General features: G+C 35.2%; 1 protein-coding gene across 2 annotated transcripts; it reads right to left on the bottom strand.

Moving 5' to 3' along the window:
* Window positions 1-1,069: 1,069 nt before the first annotated feature.
* On the bottom strand, window positions 1,070-17,182 carry LOC129423945 (uncharacterized). Of its 2 annotated transcripts, XM_073871486.1 has the most exons (10): window positions 17,051-17,182; window positions 14,709-15,056; window positions 14,461-14,517; window positions 12,114-12,200; window positions 11,901-12,008; window positions 8,114-8,783; window positions 5,824-6,171; window positions 5,575-5,742; window positions 4,046-4,149; window positions 1,070-1,777 (listed from the first exon to the last, which is right to left on the bottom strand). In XM_073871486.1, exons 1-6 carry the CDS (start codon window positions 17,127-17,129, stop codon window positions 8,512-8,514), a joined length of 951 nt encoding a protein of 316 aa, XP_073727587.1. In that variant the 5' UTR covers window positions 17,130-17,182; the 3' UTR covers window positions 1,070-1,777; window positions 4,046-4,149; window positions 5,575-5,742; window positions 5,824-6,171; window positions 8,114-8,511. The 2 variants fall into 2 exon arrangements, with proteins under 2 accessions (XP_073727587.1, XP_073727588.1); XM_073871487.1 differs by lacking the exons at window positions 5,824-6,171; window positions 8,114-8,783; window positions 11,901-12,008; window positions 12,114-12,200; window positions 14,461-14,517 and having other exon boundaries at window positions 1,076-1,777; window positions 17,051-17,181.
* Window positions 17,183-18,041: the final 859 nt, after the last annotated feature.

Below are 18,041 nucleotides of genomic sequence, written 5' to 3'. Positions count from 1 at the left end.
AATGCTCAGGTAGGCTGTGGCATTTAAAAGATGCCCAATTGGCACTAAGGGGCCTAAAGTGTGCAGAGAAAACATCCATTACAACATTGCATTAATGAGAAATTGAACAAGTGTTCCTAATAATCCTTTAGGTGAGTGTATATGGAGTGTATAAATCATTAAAACTTTGCTAAAATAACAAAACTGGTGGTGGCCTTTGCACAATAACAGTAGTTGCCCTGAGGCGCTGCAAATATGGCTGCTAAGTGGAGAGACTTTCCATAAAAGATGTTGTGCATATATAGAGATCATGACCTTAAATAAAGATATATATAAAAATGTGTAGTCTCAATGATGTCAGAGATCACAGTAAACTGTATCGAACATAACCTACACTTCATTGTGTTTAATGAGCACTCCATACTTAAAAAGTCACACAAAAGTGTTCACTTTTCGTCTTGAACCAAATGTTTAAAAAATATTAGCTAAAGTTAATTTCTTGCATCACTCCATAATTGGCACCAGAAGTGACACAACTAAATGGCAATGACCACAGACGAAACTCACCAACGCTTTCTCACACGTATTGCATCTATTTTAACGAAGTGTGACAAACCTCTGAGAAAAGTTCACACGCCGCATGGCAGTGAAATGTGGTTAGGTCATTCACACCAATGCAAATACAACAACCTTATATAAATATGGCACTGGGCCAGTACCCATTGTATTTGGTACCGACATGTATACCTCGGAGGTACTAATAGGTGGACTTTATCATAAAGGGTACAGATGGGGTAAATCTTTTTTTTTTGACAGCGTAACATTTCAATTGTTTAAAGGCCAACAAGGTTGTGTTTGAAAAACATTGCTGTTGTGCTCACCATGCACAACCTCTGTTGTGGGTTTGATTAATACAATCTGAATATATGCTTATAAACAATTACTGAATAAATGACATGTTTAATCTATTTGACTAGGATATAATGAGAGCTGTGGTTTGATTTAACTGCTTTGTTTTTTGTTAAACAGCAGGTTGCAAAGAAGGTCGACAGATAACCCGTCTGCAGTTTCCGTTTCCTGTCACTGACCTCTCCAGACCACCAGAGTTTCCACCCTGCAGCATCTGTCTATCTGTGTGAAGACACGTCTCACGCTTGATGCTTTTCACAGACTTTTATTGTAAATGTCAACAGCGACCTCAAAATGAAAGTGAATCTCACAGACAAGTAAAAAAAATGTATAAAAAATATATACATAGCTGTCTGTGTTGTATTTACAGAATAAAACTTAAATAAACATCTGAAGACCTGGGCAGCGTGTATTAGTTTGAAATACAATTGAATTAATTTCCAAGCAAGCAAATTGCGTTTAAAAGACATCTGGTGTCCAGCCCAGATGTCTAGGCTAAGATTGAATAGATGTCTAACCATAGCCCAATAAATAAAACCAAACACCTTTTGCTTACATTATGGAGTATCATACATCTCACAAAATATGTGATACATGATAACATTGTGATTACGTTGATAACAGGCTTGTAATGAAAGAAACAAAAATCTAACATTGCACCACATGCGGACAGCACACGTGAGCGGTGAGATTAAAATCAAAAGATTTTCACTTTATCTTTCAAATCTGACTCTAATATTTACAAAAATACTCTCACAACTGACAGAGAGAGAAAGAGAGATACTGTACAAACCAATGACTAAAATGGTCTTTATTCTGCTTGTGCTTGGTCAGCTTCTTCTTTATCTCTCTGTACATCAAAATAAGACCAGTAAACAGGAACTTGATACTGTAAAGACAGAAAGAACATCAGTCAAACTCTCATCGTCTGAAATATGGATGTTATAATGAAAGTTTCATCAGAATATGGGAGAGATGTCACATAAAAGTGCACAGAAGAAATGAGGAAAAGCAATGTGACACATCAATGCACTTTGAATCTCAAAACTCATGCGGGAATTACAAATGTTACTCAGATATTATACATTATGGCATCATGTTTGAACTCAAGCAGGGCTTTAACTCTATTATTTACCAGACGAATAGCTGGAAAAATATCTTGCTATCTATTTGAATTCAAATTACCATTTTTTTACACAAGGGAAAATAACTATGAAGATAATGCTGGGTTCATTTCAACCCAACATTGGGTCAAAAAAGAACGGACTTGACCCGTTATCTTGTAATTTAACGTGCTGGGTTGCGTTTTCCGATTGTTTGGTTGAATATAAATATATTTTGGATTTTTTTTTTCCGCCGGTGGGTGCTTGGCATAACGTCACGCGACACTTAGGTTGCTTAGCAACAGCAGACGCTACGGGAGCACAAAAGCGCGTTGGAAACAAGGAGAAAAAGTGGCGTGGTCGCATTTTCAGTTTTAGACGTGAAATGTGAAGCGCCGCTTATTCAGCGTGTAAACCAAAGCACTTTATACCACAGGCCTGTTTAATGCTGATTGGTTAAGAAATGTTCCATGGGTGTTGATTGTTTTTCTGTAAAACGCACACCTTACCTGTTAAATGTCTAAAAATAACCACCAGAGCAATTTCTTAGAAATTATTGTGGTAACCGTGGTATAAGCGGAATTATACTATGGGTCCGTTGAATGCTTGAATCTGATTGGCTGATGAATGTTCTGAGGTGTGCCATTATTTTCTGCGTCACACACGACGAACGTAGTTCCAGGCAGCTCTCTTGACCGCATTACATCACTTCGCATAGTTAACTGTAATAACAGACTAACAAAAACAACATGACAGACGATTTTCAGAAGCAATAACAGCGCTGTTGTTTAGAAACGCACAGAGGTAGCCTCGTTCACACAATCTTTTTCTCTCTTTCTCTCTCTCTCTTTCCTTCTTTCTCTCTCTGAGTCTATGTCGCTCTCGCTCTCTTTCTAAAAACTTCATTCATAACTGCATTAGAATGCTATCAACGGCTCAAGCCTCCATTGTCAGCTTTAAAATGACGTTTTGGAACAAGCAAAATAGCCGTGTGATAAGACGTGGAAGAAATAGTCCTACTCACAATAGCGATTTAAGTACAAAAACCAGACAAATCCCTTCAAATATATTATGTGATCGATGTCCTGAGGTTTGGTAACCGTAGTATAAGCGGAATAATTTACTCCGGGCCGTTGAATTGTTAAAAAATAATGCACATCCAAGGTGGTGATGTGGCCACGACGCGAAGCGGAGTCGAATAATTCAACGTCTGTCAATTATTTGAAAATAATTATATATCAATTATATATTTAGTGTTGTCTTTTGCTTTATTATTGTTGTCTTTTTCAATTATTATTATTAATTATTCCGGGTTGTTGAATTATTGAAAAATAATGCACACCCGAGGTGTAACGGCCACTTCGTTCCTTTGAATTATCCAAAAATAATGAACTCCCGCGGTTTAATGGCTATCTGCTTCATGCCGTGCCACATTACCACCTGGGGGGGAATTATTTTCGAATAATTCAACGTCCATCATCAATTATTATTACTAATATTTCTTACGTAGTATATATTACAACTCTAAAGAGAGGTTCCCGAATTTTAATTTTTTACTTTTTTTATTAATTGAGCATATCTGGTCTTTTCCATGGATTAAACCCACACCAACATATAATACTGTTGTTTATTCTAAGGACGCATGCTGTGGTTTCACATTTTAAAGTCAATTTATCGAATGGATTTTGATTGGATGTCAATGTTTCATTGGTTATCAGCTGGAAAAAATCACTCTGAAAGTAACAATATCATTCCTTGTATCATTGTCTTTATAGTTGTGATATGGATTCCACTATTCTCTTAAATATAAAATTATTTATCTTTATAGTTAGTCTATTACTATTGTCCTAGGGGGATTGGCATTCTTTCTGAACAATTTATACACATTTGCCAAACATGCCAGATGTAACATTTGTCATAAAAAGTGTACAAGTGAACATACAAGATATTAAGGTAATGTAGCACACTCATTTTGAAATGTATACTGTAAAGTATGGAGTACACTATTATTAAATTCCAACTTAAAACAGCATTTGACTTAAGATGGTACTTACCCATTGTAGAGATCCTCGTGAAGAGTTTGAGTTCAGCTCCTCCGACTCATTATTTTCATGCTCCTCTCCATCACTGTGAGGGGTCTGGTGAATGACCACTCGATCTGTAAAAATACATCAAGGATGGTTTTGATTGGGTGACTTTGTCATTAATATAGGACTTGACTTTCTAAATCCTACTACGATTGCTCTTATCTAACAGATCCATAAGACACCTATAACAACACTCAGGTAAATGTTTTGCACTACAAAAAATGATGTTTAAATATGTATTTTCTTTATGAGCAAAATGACCTAAGAAAATAAGTCTAGTTTTTAGACAAAATGAATGTATCCTTAAAACAAAACAAAAATATCTGCCAAGGGGGTGAGAAAAAAATCTTGAAATAAATTATCTTTTTTCTTAAAGACTTAATTCAAGAACAAATTCTCACCCCATTGGCAGAAGTTTTTGCTTGTTTTAAGCACACATTCACTTAAATTGTATATTTAAATTGTACTCATTTTCTTAGGTCATTTGCATATCTTAATTTAAGAATTTTTAGATAGTTGTACTGAAAACAAGACAAAAATACAAAATAAGAAAGTCCAATTTTGCAGTGTGGATGTTCAAAGGCATTGTTGTAAACAGGTCTCATGTACTTTATAGTGTTGTCTTTTGCTTTGTTTGTACTTCTTGTGCAGGAGGCCACACAGATACAACATCTGACAGGTGAAGACATTAAAGACGACTCACACAGCAAGGTTTCGACATGGGCTGCGTTATTTTTCATTTTACATGCCCTTGCATCATACGCTGTAAATCATACATTTTTGTGTTTGTTTTAAAGTGTCCGTGCTGTGCAGGGTTCCCAATCTAAATCAAATGTCAAATTCCCTGACTTTCACTGACTAAAAAGTTGAATTTCCATGATGCCATGAGCCTGGATAAGGTAGTATACACCGTGAGTTTATAAAAATGTAGCTTAAATGTGTAAAATGACTAAACAGCTGTTTAAACTGTAGTCAGCAGAGGCTTAGACCCAGTAATGGTATTCCTCACATCACAAGTTTACAAGTGGATTACATTTTGATAAATTGAAACTAAAATTTAAAGCAACAAACAAAAATCCCTGACATTCAATATCTGGAAAAGACCTTTTAAAATTCCATGATATTCCAGATATTCCATGATCATGGGAGCCCTGGCTGTGGTAATAAATGTAAAACCCTTCATTAAAACGAATAATAAATGAACAGTTTGTTTGTGTATACATACAGTATATTCATTTATGCAAGAAATGAATGTTACAGCCGCATAGCAGCATGCATGTGATGCCTAGTACGCGCTGATATACAGACGTAACAGCACATTGCTTTTATATCCTATGTTTAATAGATAATATAAAGTATGTAAATATAAATATGTAAGTAAATAAAAAGTCTCTCATCTATTAAACAATGGAGTAGATATTCAGCAAACACTATACTTCAAGATTTGATATATGTACTTTGGCAGTAATGCATCTCAGATTTCAAATGAAGTGTACCTGATTTTTTACAGGAGTTTCTCATCTTGCAGACAGTAAAGATCAAACAGAGAGTCAACAGGCCGACAGCAGCGGCCAGAGATAAAGACAGAGTCAAATGTGAAGATTCAACGTTTTTCTTGATGGAAGGTGGTCGAACACTTGATGTAACACTTGATGTAACATTGCCTGTATACGATGATTAAAAATATTTTGTGTTAATTTATATATTCTTAAATGCTGTAAATGAATTTGGAGGAATGCTCTCACCTGTAGTTGTTGATGTCTTGGTGCTTTGTTTTTTGTAAATGACTGTTAAGTTGGTTTTACTTCCAGTAAAGTGACGCAGGATTGGTATGTCTCGGGTCACTTGACATACATATTCTCCTGTGTCATTTGGAGTTATGTTTGTGATGTATAGAGTAGTGCAGTTTCCCACTGGAGACTTTTGATACATCTGTATTTCTGCTGAAACTTTTGTCCCATTCCTTAACCAACCAACTTTAACATCAAATGTTGTATTTGTCCAGCAGCAGGAGATTTCAGCAGATTCTCCCTCATTCACAGTAATGATGTTTGGGCTCTGAATCACAGATATCTCCTCTTTCAGACCTGTGACTGAGAAATACAAAATAAAACACATGGGTTATTGCCACTGTTAAAATTGTTTAACAGAGATGCAGTGAGCCGATTCAGTGATCACCGTGTGCATCTGTCTTACAAATTTCATGCACAAATCTAATTTTATTAAACATTGGTTTAAAAATTGCAGAAGAATATCCTAATTTGTGAAATTTTATTTTAAGATGCCATCCTGTCATTAATGTAGATTTTAAAAAGCATTATGCAAGGTGGTTTCAATGTACAGTAATAAGAGTCCACATGAATGAAATGTTGATCGTAGATGTGAATTTAAAGTGAAAGCGCTAACAGATAGTTCTCATGTCTAAAGGTGAATGCGACTAAAGGTCGGTGAAGATAAAATATCATAGTCCAGATAAACGTGACCCTGGACCACAAAACCTGTCATGAGGGTCAATGTTTTTTAAATTAAAATGTATACATCATCTAAAAGCTGAAGAAATAATATGAAGACATATGATGTTTGTTAGGACATGACAATATTTGGCCGAGATACAACTATTTAAAAATCTGAAATCTGAGAAGGCAAAAAATCTAAATATTGAGAAAATTGCCTTTAAAGTCCTTAGCAACACATATTACTAATGATAACTACATTTTGATATATACACAGTAGGAAATTTACAAAAAAATTTCTTTATGGAGCATGATCTTTACTTAATATCCTAATGATTTTTGGCAAAAAAATCTACAATTTTGACCCATGCAATGTTTTATTGGCTATTGTTACAACTGAAATTGTAATGTAATTATGTAAAAATTAGCTGTAATTATGCAGCTGGTTGCCAGTAACTTACTGTAGAAGATAAAGACTGAAAATGTTTCATGTTTATTTTACTTTGAACAAACTGTTGCCAGTAAATAACATAAATGTAAAATCTACAGTAAGTTACTGGCAGCTAGTTGCCGGTAATACCCAGTAATACTGTAATTTCTGCAGACATTTTTTACAGTGCCCGACTTATGACTTTTTTTTGTGGTCCAGGGTCACAAATATGAAACATAAATAAATAACGTTTAGCGTTCATCTTTTTGAATGCTATTTGTTTCTTCAATATGCTTTAATAGTTTTTGGGGTGATTATATACTACACATGCACGCTTTGACACTGTATATTCATTATATTTGTGGTATTTTGCTCTAAATTACTTTAAAGTTTTGACTAAACACATTAATTTTACTTGATGGTACATTTAGAAATATGTTGTATGGTGTTCAGTGCAACTTCACAAAATCAATAAGGTGCGTTGAGCAAAATGGAAGTAGTTTTTTGTTATGTATGGGTAAATATTGGACAGAACCAACCATTGGGTTATAAATGGGTTATTGTTACCCAACAACCATAAGGATTTTTTATACATTTTAACCCTAATGTAATGTTAGTAATGTGTGCCGATACGCATAATAAAGCAATACATTTTTTTAATTCAACTGTTGGATTTCTTAAACCTCTCCACATCACACACATTTGCTGGTATTGCCAAAAATTTTATTTAGAAACATATACATTATTTTACAAGTCGCAAAGAACAAGAGCTTCAAAGTGGATGCATTTTAGTGACTTTTAAATTAATTAAACAATTTTACTGCAACCTGATTAGTGCATATAATACTTTTAGTGGCACATCATAAACATTTTAAATATTTAACATTCTTTATAATGCTGTAAACCCTTCAAAAATCTGTAACTTACTATTTATGTTAAAGTGAACATTTACACCAATCACGGTTTAATCTTACGACCTATTCACTGCATTTACAAAATTAAATGGATTAAAATGGTCCAGAAAAACATAAAAAGGATAGAAACAGTATCCCGCTGAATGCCGAAAGATAGAATTCATCCTCACCCCTATACAAACATTTAATTTACAGTATATGATATATTCTCATTATATTTTGTGTCTGTGTATCTTACCTCTAAAACAAAGGCATGACATAAGGATCCCACACAGGAGTTTACAGGAACGCTTCATTTTTAAGCATCTGTTTAGTCTAAACTTTGCCTTACTCCTACATCAAACATATGACACAACCCCAGCTTTCCTCTGACCCTCCCTCACACCGCTAACTTTGTCACAGTTGAGCTCTGAGTTAACCACAACACCGATCTCTAACTCTTTCCTCTACCCTCAGACTCAACCATATAAAAACACAACATGAGTCAGATTTATGCACTTACAAGCCACATTTTTATTATCACGTAACAGTTTGAATATTACTAATTCTGAATTAAAGTAGCTTTTGCTTTGCAAACGATTAATACAGCAAACGAGCATACAGGAAGTGACATCATCGATCAGATAACCCTGCCTGTCAGAGAGCTGAAACCACAATGTCGCCAACAGTAGTAGCAGGAACTTCTTCATTATTAGATGTTTGAACCGTCACACCTTCAGTGTCCAGAATTACTTTTACTTTCTCCTCTTTGTTTTCCACTGAACTTTCAGGTTTCTCTGTGGTAATATCATCTTCCTCCTCCACAGAAGCTATCACACCCAGTTTCACATCTTCAGTGTCATTTCTGCATTTATCTCCTGATTCCACATCTTCCTTCGGTTGCTCTTCTGATATTACTGCACATTGATCTAAAAAGAGAAACCATGAACATGTAAAGTCAGTGAGTTCTGTTTTTATCACACCACCAAACGACACCGCAATGTTTGTTTGAGCAGCTCGACTGAGGCAGACATAACAGTGTTGGTTTAACTTACAGAGAAAATCTGTTTGTCCAAACCATGATAGACGGAGTGCACAAAATGTTAGTGAGTGACTCTTATATGACACACTTTATCTTTTTAGAAAAAGGGACACAAATGTAAATGTGTCATGCATAATGTAAATGTTAGATTTAAAGGTGCCAAAGAATGTACTGAAATAATCTGTTAAATTGCTTTCTGATATCTACATAGAGGGTTTGTGGCTTTATTAAGTGCAAAGACAGCTTTACATGTCCATTTACAACCCTAGGATTTGCCCTTGGAATAAAATGACTAATTATTAACTTATTTGAAAGGGTCATGAATAATAATGTTGCGCTCTGCTCTGATTGGCTGTTTCTCAGAGCAGCTCATTTCAGTAGCTCTCTGTGTGTGTAAACAAATCTTATTTTAGCCTGTATAAGACAAAACCGAATTTAAAGAATAATTAGTTGTTTGGAGATTGTTAATGGGAGTTTCTGAGTGGTAAGTTTGTGTTTTTTTCAATATATGGACCTGCAAATTGTAACTGTAACGTCAATAGAACTTCCGCCTAAACGCTAGCATATACACTCACCTAAAGGATTATTAGGAACACTATACTAATACTGTGTTTGACCCCCTTTTGCCTTCAGAACTGCCTTAATTCTGCGTGGCATTGATTCAACAAGGTGCTGAAAGCATTCTTTAGAAATGTTGGCCCATATTGATAGGATAGCATCTTGCAGTTGATTTGTGGGATGCACATCCAGGGCACGAAGCTCCCGTTCCACCACATCCCAAAGATGCTCTATTGAGATATGGTGACTACCGTGGCCTGGAAAGGCAAAAATAAATTACAATGGTAAATTAAAAACAAATGTACAAGTTTTTTTAACAAATTTACATGTTTTTTTTTAACAAATTTACAAGTTTTTTAACAAATTTACAATGAGGGAACAAATGTTCAAGTTTTTTTACTAATTTACAAGTGTTTAAACAAATTTACAATGAGCGAACAAAAGTACAAGTTTTTTAACAAATTTACAATGAGTGAACAAATTTAATTTTTTTAAAACAAATTTACAAGTGTTTAAACAAATTTACAATGAGTGAACAAAATTACAAGTTTTAAAACAAATTTACGTTTTTTACGGAAAGGACCTACCCTTTCCGTAAAAAACGTAAATTTGTTTTAAAACTTGTCATTTTGTTCGCTGACTTCACGCATCTGAGCCTCTGGTGGGAAGAAACCCGGAAGTATCACTGTGAATCTCATGAGAGTTGGGAATGCGATGTTGTGTATAAGGCTGTACATCCTATTAACGGAAAGAGAGTGATAATATATAACCTTTCATCGATTCCCGAGTGACTCAAAGGGATATTGGACCTTATTTTCAGGTAAGTGAAACATGTTTTGGATGGCAGTTATCAAAATAATTCACTGACTTTCTCATTATATTAAAGACAACAGGAGAGAGGGCTCCAAACTTTTTAATCAGGACTGCATTGTTCGTTCGCTTCCGGGGTTACATAGACTGAAATGGGGCAGCGTGAGTTTGTTTACATGGTGCTGTGAACTCAAACCCAGGAGGACACTTCAGAGGAATCAAGGGTGCGTTACTTCTTCGATGATATGATCTGAATAATTTTTAAAAGATTACGATTTTATACTTCCAGGTTTCTTCCCACCGGAGGCTCGGATGCGTGACATCAGCGTATTGTATACCTACCCTTTCCGTAAAAACGTAAATTTGTTTTAAAACTTGTAATTTTGTTTGCTCATTCTAAATTTGTTAAAAAAAACTAGTAAATTTGTTCACTCATTGTAAATTTGTTAAAAAAAAACTTGTACATTTGTTTAAAAAACTTGTAAATTTGTTTAAAAAACTTGTACATTTGTTTAAAAAACTTGTAAATTTGTTCACTCATTGTAAATTTGTTAAAAAACTTGTAAATTTGTTAAAAAAATTGTACATTTGTTAAAAAACTTGTAAATTTGTTTAAAAAACTTGTAAATTTGTTTAAAAACAATAATACTCTACCATCTGAATGTCTCAACAGAAATCGAGACTCATCAGACCAGGCAACATTTTTCAACAATTTTGGTGAGCTTGTGCAAATTGTAGCCTCTTTATCCTATTTGTAGTGTAGATGAGTGGTACCCGGTGGGGTCTTCTGCTGTTGTAGCCCATCCTCCTCAAGGTTGTGCGTGTTGTAGCTTCACAAATGCTTTGCTGCATACCTCGGTTGTAACGAGTGTTTATTTCAGTCAAAGTTGCTCTTCTATCAGCTTGAATCAGTCAACTCATTCTCCTCTGACCTCTACCATCAACAAGGCATTTTCCCCCACAGGACTCCCACATACTGGATGTTTTTCCCTTTTTACACTATTCTTTGTAAACCCTAGAAATGGTTGTGCGTGAAAATCCCAGTAACTGAGCAGATTGTGAAATACTCAGACCGGCCCGTCTGGCACCCACAACCATGCAACGCTCAAAATTGCTTAAATCACCTTTCTTTCCCATTCTGACATTCAGTTTAGAGTTCAGGAGATTGTCTTGACCAGGACCACACCCCTAAATGCATTGACGCAACTGCCATGTGATTGGTTGATTAGATAATTGCATTAATGAGAAATTGAACCTTAATCCTTTAGCTGAGTGTAGCATTATCTAGCATATAGCGCTAACTCAGCAGTCGCAACTTTGTTGCATTGTAACAACATTGTACTTAATTTAATGTTGGGGCGTACATCTCGACTGTAACATCACAGTTGGTGTTATGTTGACATTGGCCTGTTTACCAGCGGTCTTTTGCATGCATGAGATTTACATAAGAATGAGAAAACAAATGTATTTGAGGCTCACAATAGTTTTTTATTACCATGTACAGAGCTCGTATTATTCATCTATACCTATACAGTTTTCCATTCTACGACACCTTTAATACACTCATACCCTGAATGTTGAAGTCAGCAGTTGTTCAATATTCAATGAGTTTGTGTTGGGTGTGTTACACACTTACCTGTTTTTGATGTGATGGCTCTTTTATCATCTCTGTTTAGGTAAAAGAATGCCGCCACCAGAGTTAAAAATGGCAAACATCTGAAAATGTAAATGACCACAACTTCACCTGCGAAGAAAAAACTCATCTAAATCTGCAAACCTAGAAAAGTTTTATTAGATATGTAATTTTCTCTGTGGTATCACTGTACACGAATAAATTATATAATCCTACTTTCATTTGAAGAGTCCACAAAATGTCCATCCAAAGAGGTCTTATCTTCTGAATTTGTCTTCGGATGGTCTATCAAAACTGGCTTTTCTTTAAAAAAAAAGTTTACACATTTGACAATTAGTTCAAACACTTTTTAATTAAAAAATTACATAAAGATTTTGTATACATTCATGAATCTCTTTATGCTATATTACATACAAAAGGGGAGGTGCATGATTTTTGAAAAACGCTTTGGAGTCGGGCCAAGTACCAAAACATACTTGTAGCCAATCAGCAGTAAGGGGCGTGTCTACTTACCGACATCGTTGCCTGGGTTGCATATGTGTGGGGAGGGTCTATCAACAGAAGGTCCAGATTCTATTGGGGTAGGGGCGTGTTTGTTTAGGTGATTTCAAATGTCAACATTGGCTTTCAGAGATCATGTACCCCGCCTTTAAAAGTGGAATACGTAGAATTCACCACTAGAGGGCGGCAAAACAAGCAAAATAATAACAATGACGTAGATTAATGACGCTCTGAAGCAGCGTGGAATTAAGGGATTTGTAGACTTTAACTCAACCGCTGATGGCCATCAATCAGACGTGAACGAGAAATCACGTTGACGGATAAGATAATCAAGTCTTATAAATGTTGCATTTGATGACATTGTTTTATTTCACTATGTAAAGTTTCATTTAATGTTCAAAACTAAATTGTTAGTCATAGATGTTACAGTATAAGTCCAAATTCGATGGTGTGTTAACACAGCACAGAATTAAGTGTTCAAACTTACAATCTACAATGATTTTTCACATAATGTATTGACAGTACAAATCTTATCGTGAGGTTATGATGTAAAATTATGGTACAAAACTCCATAAAAATGACCATTTTGACAAAACACTATTGAATGTTATGTTGCAGTACAATATTTCTTGATGTGCATTATATCATCTGCGGGAAGACGTACTGATAACAGTCTACACACTAATCTTGTGATTGATATAATAGCATACGATTTTTGAAGGGTTACGAATCAAAACAACTCACCCGTTGCATATAACACAAGCAAGATCAGCATCTCTGTCTAGTTAAATGTTGTCACGAAGCTCTCTCTATCCAGATAATGCAACACAGATATTGATCCTCATTCTTTTTCTCGTCTTGTTCCAAACTCTTCTTGGGTCATTTGGTTGGCCCGTACGCTTACGGGAGCTGTCTTTGCTGACAGTAAAGAGTAATCGTAGCCCATAAACAAGCGGGTAACCCGACAGGCGCTAACGCATACTTCAGCATTTGTCCACGACACTGTTGTCATGTGGTTTTTACGTCAGTAAAGGCGGTGACAAAGGGTCATATGGATATTTACATCACTGACAGGAGACTGCACTGCCCCGTGTCAATGTTTAGAACGGTAATTTTCTCATGATTTACAAGTAGTTGAAAACATTAGAGATATTGATAGTAATCAGCTGGACAAAATATATAACATTGGCCTAGTGGTTTTTGGATATTTCACTTCAAATATCTTACAAATTGCACGTTTTCTAGTTGTTTATATTGTCAGGACTCTGCCATAAGAGCCTTGTTTTATATTTATGTTTTATCGTGATGGCAGGGTTCTGACAGCCTCTTGTTACATGTGGAGGCTCATGGCCTTGTATATTGGGTCATGTGCCTCTTGTGTCTCGTTCCTAGTCCCCGCCCCCTTGTTCTCCTTGTTAATTATTCATTATTAGTTAACCCACTCACCTGTGTTGGCCTCGTTTAGTTCCCCTATTTAATCTCCTCTTGTCTCTTGTCTTGTGCTGGTTCACTGTGTTCATACGTGTCATGTCATGGAGTCCTCATTGTTCATTCAGTTTAGTGTTTCATCTTAGTCTTGGTTATCATGTTGTGTCAGTGTTTTGTATAGAGCAAGTTTTATTTAGTTTTGCCCCCTTGTGGGCTTTTGTTTTCATGTTCTTATGTTAATAAATGTTCAATGTTCACTCCCCGACATCGCCTGTGCTTGGGTTCTCTTGTCTCCCGTCTCAACCCCGACAAATATGTGATCTGCCAATCACCTTACAAATTTAAAGTGAGCTGAAAGACTCTCTTCTGGTAATCTGTCAGCCTTGCACGCTTACTATGCTTACATACATTTATAATCAACAATTATATGATATACAGACATTGAATTATGCAGGAGCAACATGTCTGCACTAGTAAACCATGCATCAGCTGTGTAAGCGGAGCTGGTCCTTGTCATATTTAATAACATGTTGGAAGTTTATTCATAGAGTTGACATGACTGAAATGATATTAATAAATCAATGTTTTAATGTATTATCTCAGATAAAACATTAGGCGCTCTGAATATACTCACTGGCTGATGGGACACTGGTGGTTACTGGGACCACTGAAGAAGTGAGATAAACACTGTCTGTAAAACAAAGTTAAATTAATTATTAATAGCATAATATTACATGTTTTCAAAACTGGCCTTTTAAAACTGTAATGGTATTGGGAAGTACTTGAACTTGTGTGACATTATCTGTAACATCTCTTGAGTTTTTGAATCAGATATATTGATGACATCAAATACTGTAGATGAATGTGGAGGAAGACTCACACCTGTAGTTGTTGGTGTCTTGGTGCTTTGTTCTTTGTAAATGACTGTTAAGATGGTTTTACTTCCAATAAAGTGACGCAGGATTGGTATGTCTTGTATCACTTTACATACATATTCTCCTGTGTCATTTGGAGTTATGTTTGTGATGTGTAGAGTACTGCAGTTCTCCACTGGAGACTTTTGATACACATGAGGTTCTCCTGAAACTCTTCTCTCATTCTTAAGCCAAACAACTTTAACATCAAATGTTGTCTTTGTCCAGCAGCAGGAGATTTCAGCAGATTCAGATTCATTCACAGTAATGTTGTTTGGGCTCTGATTTACAGATATCTCCTCATACAGACATGTGACTGAAAATACAAAATTGCATAACTCAGTGGTAGAGCAATTTTTTAAATAATTTGAGTTTTTCTTGTGCTCCACCTTGTGGCTGTTTATATAAGTGCAAGCATAAAGTGTGGTCGACTTTGATGCTCAGACGCCCTGTAATCCCACCCCCCAACAGTGATTGACAGGTTTACGTGCATGCATTGGAAAGGCAAATGCTGGGAAATGAGTTTTGGGAGGCTCATTACGCGACGCCAGTGAAAGTGAAAATTGCAAATAGTAAATTGCAACTAAGATTAAAATATGGCATGGTGTTAACTGGAAAGACATAGAAATTCAATTGCAAATGAACTTTGCTTTTCCATTTGAAATTTGGCATTATTGTACGTTTGCATTTGCGTTTGAATAATATCACAGTTTTTACAGCCACAAGTAGAAAACTCAAATTGTATTTGCAATTCCTTTTAAATAGTCACATGATGTGAAATTATAAATGTAACATTTGCATGAGAAACAATTAAAGCACTTTAATGTACTAAAATCCTTAATAAAACCCAGCAGGCATTTCAACGTTGAAGGACAAGGTTGAATAACGTTGAATTACCTTTTGATTTTGCAAATTGATTCAACGTTTAACAACTGACATTATTTCAAGCAAATTTCAACGTTGATTTTAAAGCAACACTAAAGAACTCTGGCTCTTTGCTCCCCCTACAGGTTAGAAGCGTAATCGTTCATTACCACTGTCGTAAATACTGCAGCATAGCTGGCTCTGATTGGATTGTAGGTCTGCCGTAAAGCAAGTTTTTGTAGTTTTCACTCGAACAACCGACGGTTAGAAACTTCTTTAGTGCGGTTTTGGCCGATAGAGGGCTGCAAAGCGAATGTGAAAGTGCCATTCACCCTGTTTTGTGTGGATGAACCACTGAAACTTTTTTGGAAACGTTATTTTAAGGTAAAAAAAAAACTCTTTGGTGTTGCTTTAAGCATTTTATTAACCTTTTGCAACCGTCTAAAGCATTAACTGTTGTATCAACATTTTTTTTTTTTTTTTTTTTTGTGTTGTATCAACATTGTTCAACATTGAAATAAGAACTGACATTATTTCAACCACATTTCAACACTGAAGGTCAGTCATATGCCTGCTGGAAACCTACTAAGTAATGGAAATTTTGATTATTACTAATATAACATAAAAATAATCAGTTTTAGTAGTTTTCATCGAAAGATAAATCTATTAATCTCAAGTGCAGATCAAAAACACTTGTGATCATAATGTAACCTACCCAGTCTCATGTAGATGCATACAAACAGCCCGAAGTGTAAAAATCGTGCAATACATATAATACGCCAGTCCCTCCCACTCACCCAAACAGTGTATCTTTTTTGTTGTTTTACCTATTTGTTTCTCAATTTTTTTCTGATTTTTAAACAGTTTTCGCTTGGGATAGATTTGAGATTTGCTTAAGGAGGTTATTTAATATACAGGTTTCTCCATGTTTCCATGGTCGCTTGGAGTTGGGGTTAGAGTTGCAGTTTGGGTTAGGATGTCATTTTTATATAACAAAAAGTAGTTCTAACCCTAAACCCAAACGAAAATGGTAAAAAAAGCAAAAAAATTGAGAAACCAATAAATAAAACAACAAAAAAGCCGTTTCAGTGAGTGGGAAGGACCGGCGCATCACATGCATGCCAAAGTGGAATTTGGCGTATATTGCACGACCCCTACACTTCGTGCCATCCACACACAACTCCACGAGACTGGGTTCAATGTAAAATACTATATATTTCACAACTACATAACCAACAATTTATCCACAAAAGTAATTCAGCAAAAGTCAATGTAATATTGCAAGGCCACAAATTATATACTGGCATAACAAACATAAAGCAGATATTTCTCCTTCACTATGGTCTTCATCTCAATACGCTCATCGTCTAGCGAGTTAATGGTTTAAGAGTGTTAATATCTGTTAGGTATTTTAAAGTAAATGTTTAGGTTGGTTGTGGCACGTACCTTTGGAGCAAAAGCAGGAAAAGATGAGACCAGAGATCAGAACAAAGGAAAAATTCATCTCTGAACATCTAATGATCATCTACACTAACACACACATCCGCTCACAATAAAACAAACAGACAGTAAGTAACATGACTTCCTTAAGTTTCATTGTATGTGTGGACAAAGGTTAAGTGGTGTTTGTGTCTTCTGCTAAAACTTTAAAAAGGATTAAAATATTTCACTGCAACATTTTTTGGATAAATAAAGATCTTGCTTATTGTTACATCCTATTAATTGTTATATGAAAAGGAGCACTGAAATTTTGTAAAATATCTTCTTTTGTGTTTCACAAAAATATTATTTAGGAATATAACTCCTAATAATAACGGGCCCTAATGAGTTTTTTGGTGATTGAATCCTTTAATTCTGTTTATTTTACAAAATAAACATAAAATAAAAACTAAATAATAGACTAGAAACACTCTTCTTCTTTAACTTCACATGATGACCCATTTTACATTTGCTGTTTTTATAACAAATAATTTGCAATAATCCCGAAACACATATAGTGTCCCAAAATACCTGTAAATTATTTTAATGTTACCCTATAAATGTTTAACATTATCATTTAAGTTAAATCTTCATTAATTCTTAATGCTGACCTCCACAAAGACTTTGTAACATCTTAACACCTCATGTGTACTTTATTCAAAGAAATCATCTTATTTCTCATTGCTATAAGGTTTGGCAGCAGTCTGCATGTGTTAATTCAGTAAACTAAGCTGTGGTTTGTTTGGTGTTAACCCTGCCGTGTTTTGCTGTCCTCTTAGGACCGCCTGTGATGTCACAACGATTATTTTGACTACTGCTGTTTTTCTTAGAAAGGAAGATCATATATAAATATATACTGTATATAATAAGATTTTAATCTGTTCAGGTTATCACCGATCCACAAAATCTGACCATTTAAAGATCAACCATACATCATACATTTTATTCAACATGTTTA

Source organism: Misgurnus anguillicaudatus, chromosome 9, assembly GCF_027580225.2.
Source record: "Misgurnus anguillicaudatus chromosome 9, ASM2758022v2, whole genome shotgun sequence".
NCBI classification, from domain to species: Eukaryota; Metazoa; Chordata; class Actinopteri; order Cypriniformes; family Cobitidae; genus Misgurnus; species Misgurnus anguillicaudatus.
This window is presented reverse-complemented; position numbering and strand designations above follow the sequence as displayed.

What these genes read in the sequence shown, in the direction of transcription:
- LOC129423945 (XM_073871486.1), bottom strand. Translation starts at nt 17,129, where the DNA reads ATGATCATTAGATGTTCAGAGATGAATTTTTCCTTTGTTCTGATCTCT. An exon ending in TTCCTGCTTTTGCTCCAAAG is followed by an intron (nt 15,057 to 17,050) that starts GTACGTGCCACA and finishes TTGTATTTTCAG; the next exon opens with TCACATGTCTGTATGAGGAG. An exon ending in CACCAGTGTCCCATCAGCCA is followed by an intron (nt 12,201 to 14,460) that starts GTGAGTATATTC and finishes TTTTTTTTAAAG; the next exon opens with AAAAGCCAGTTTTGATAGAC.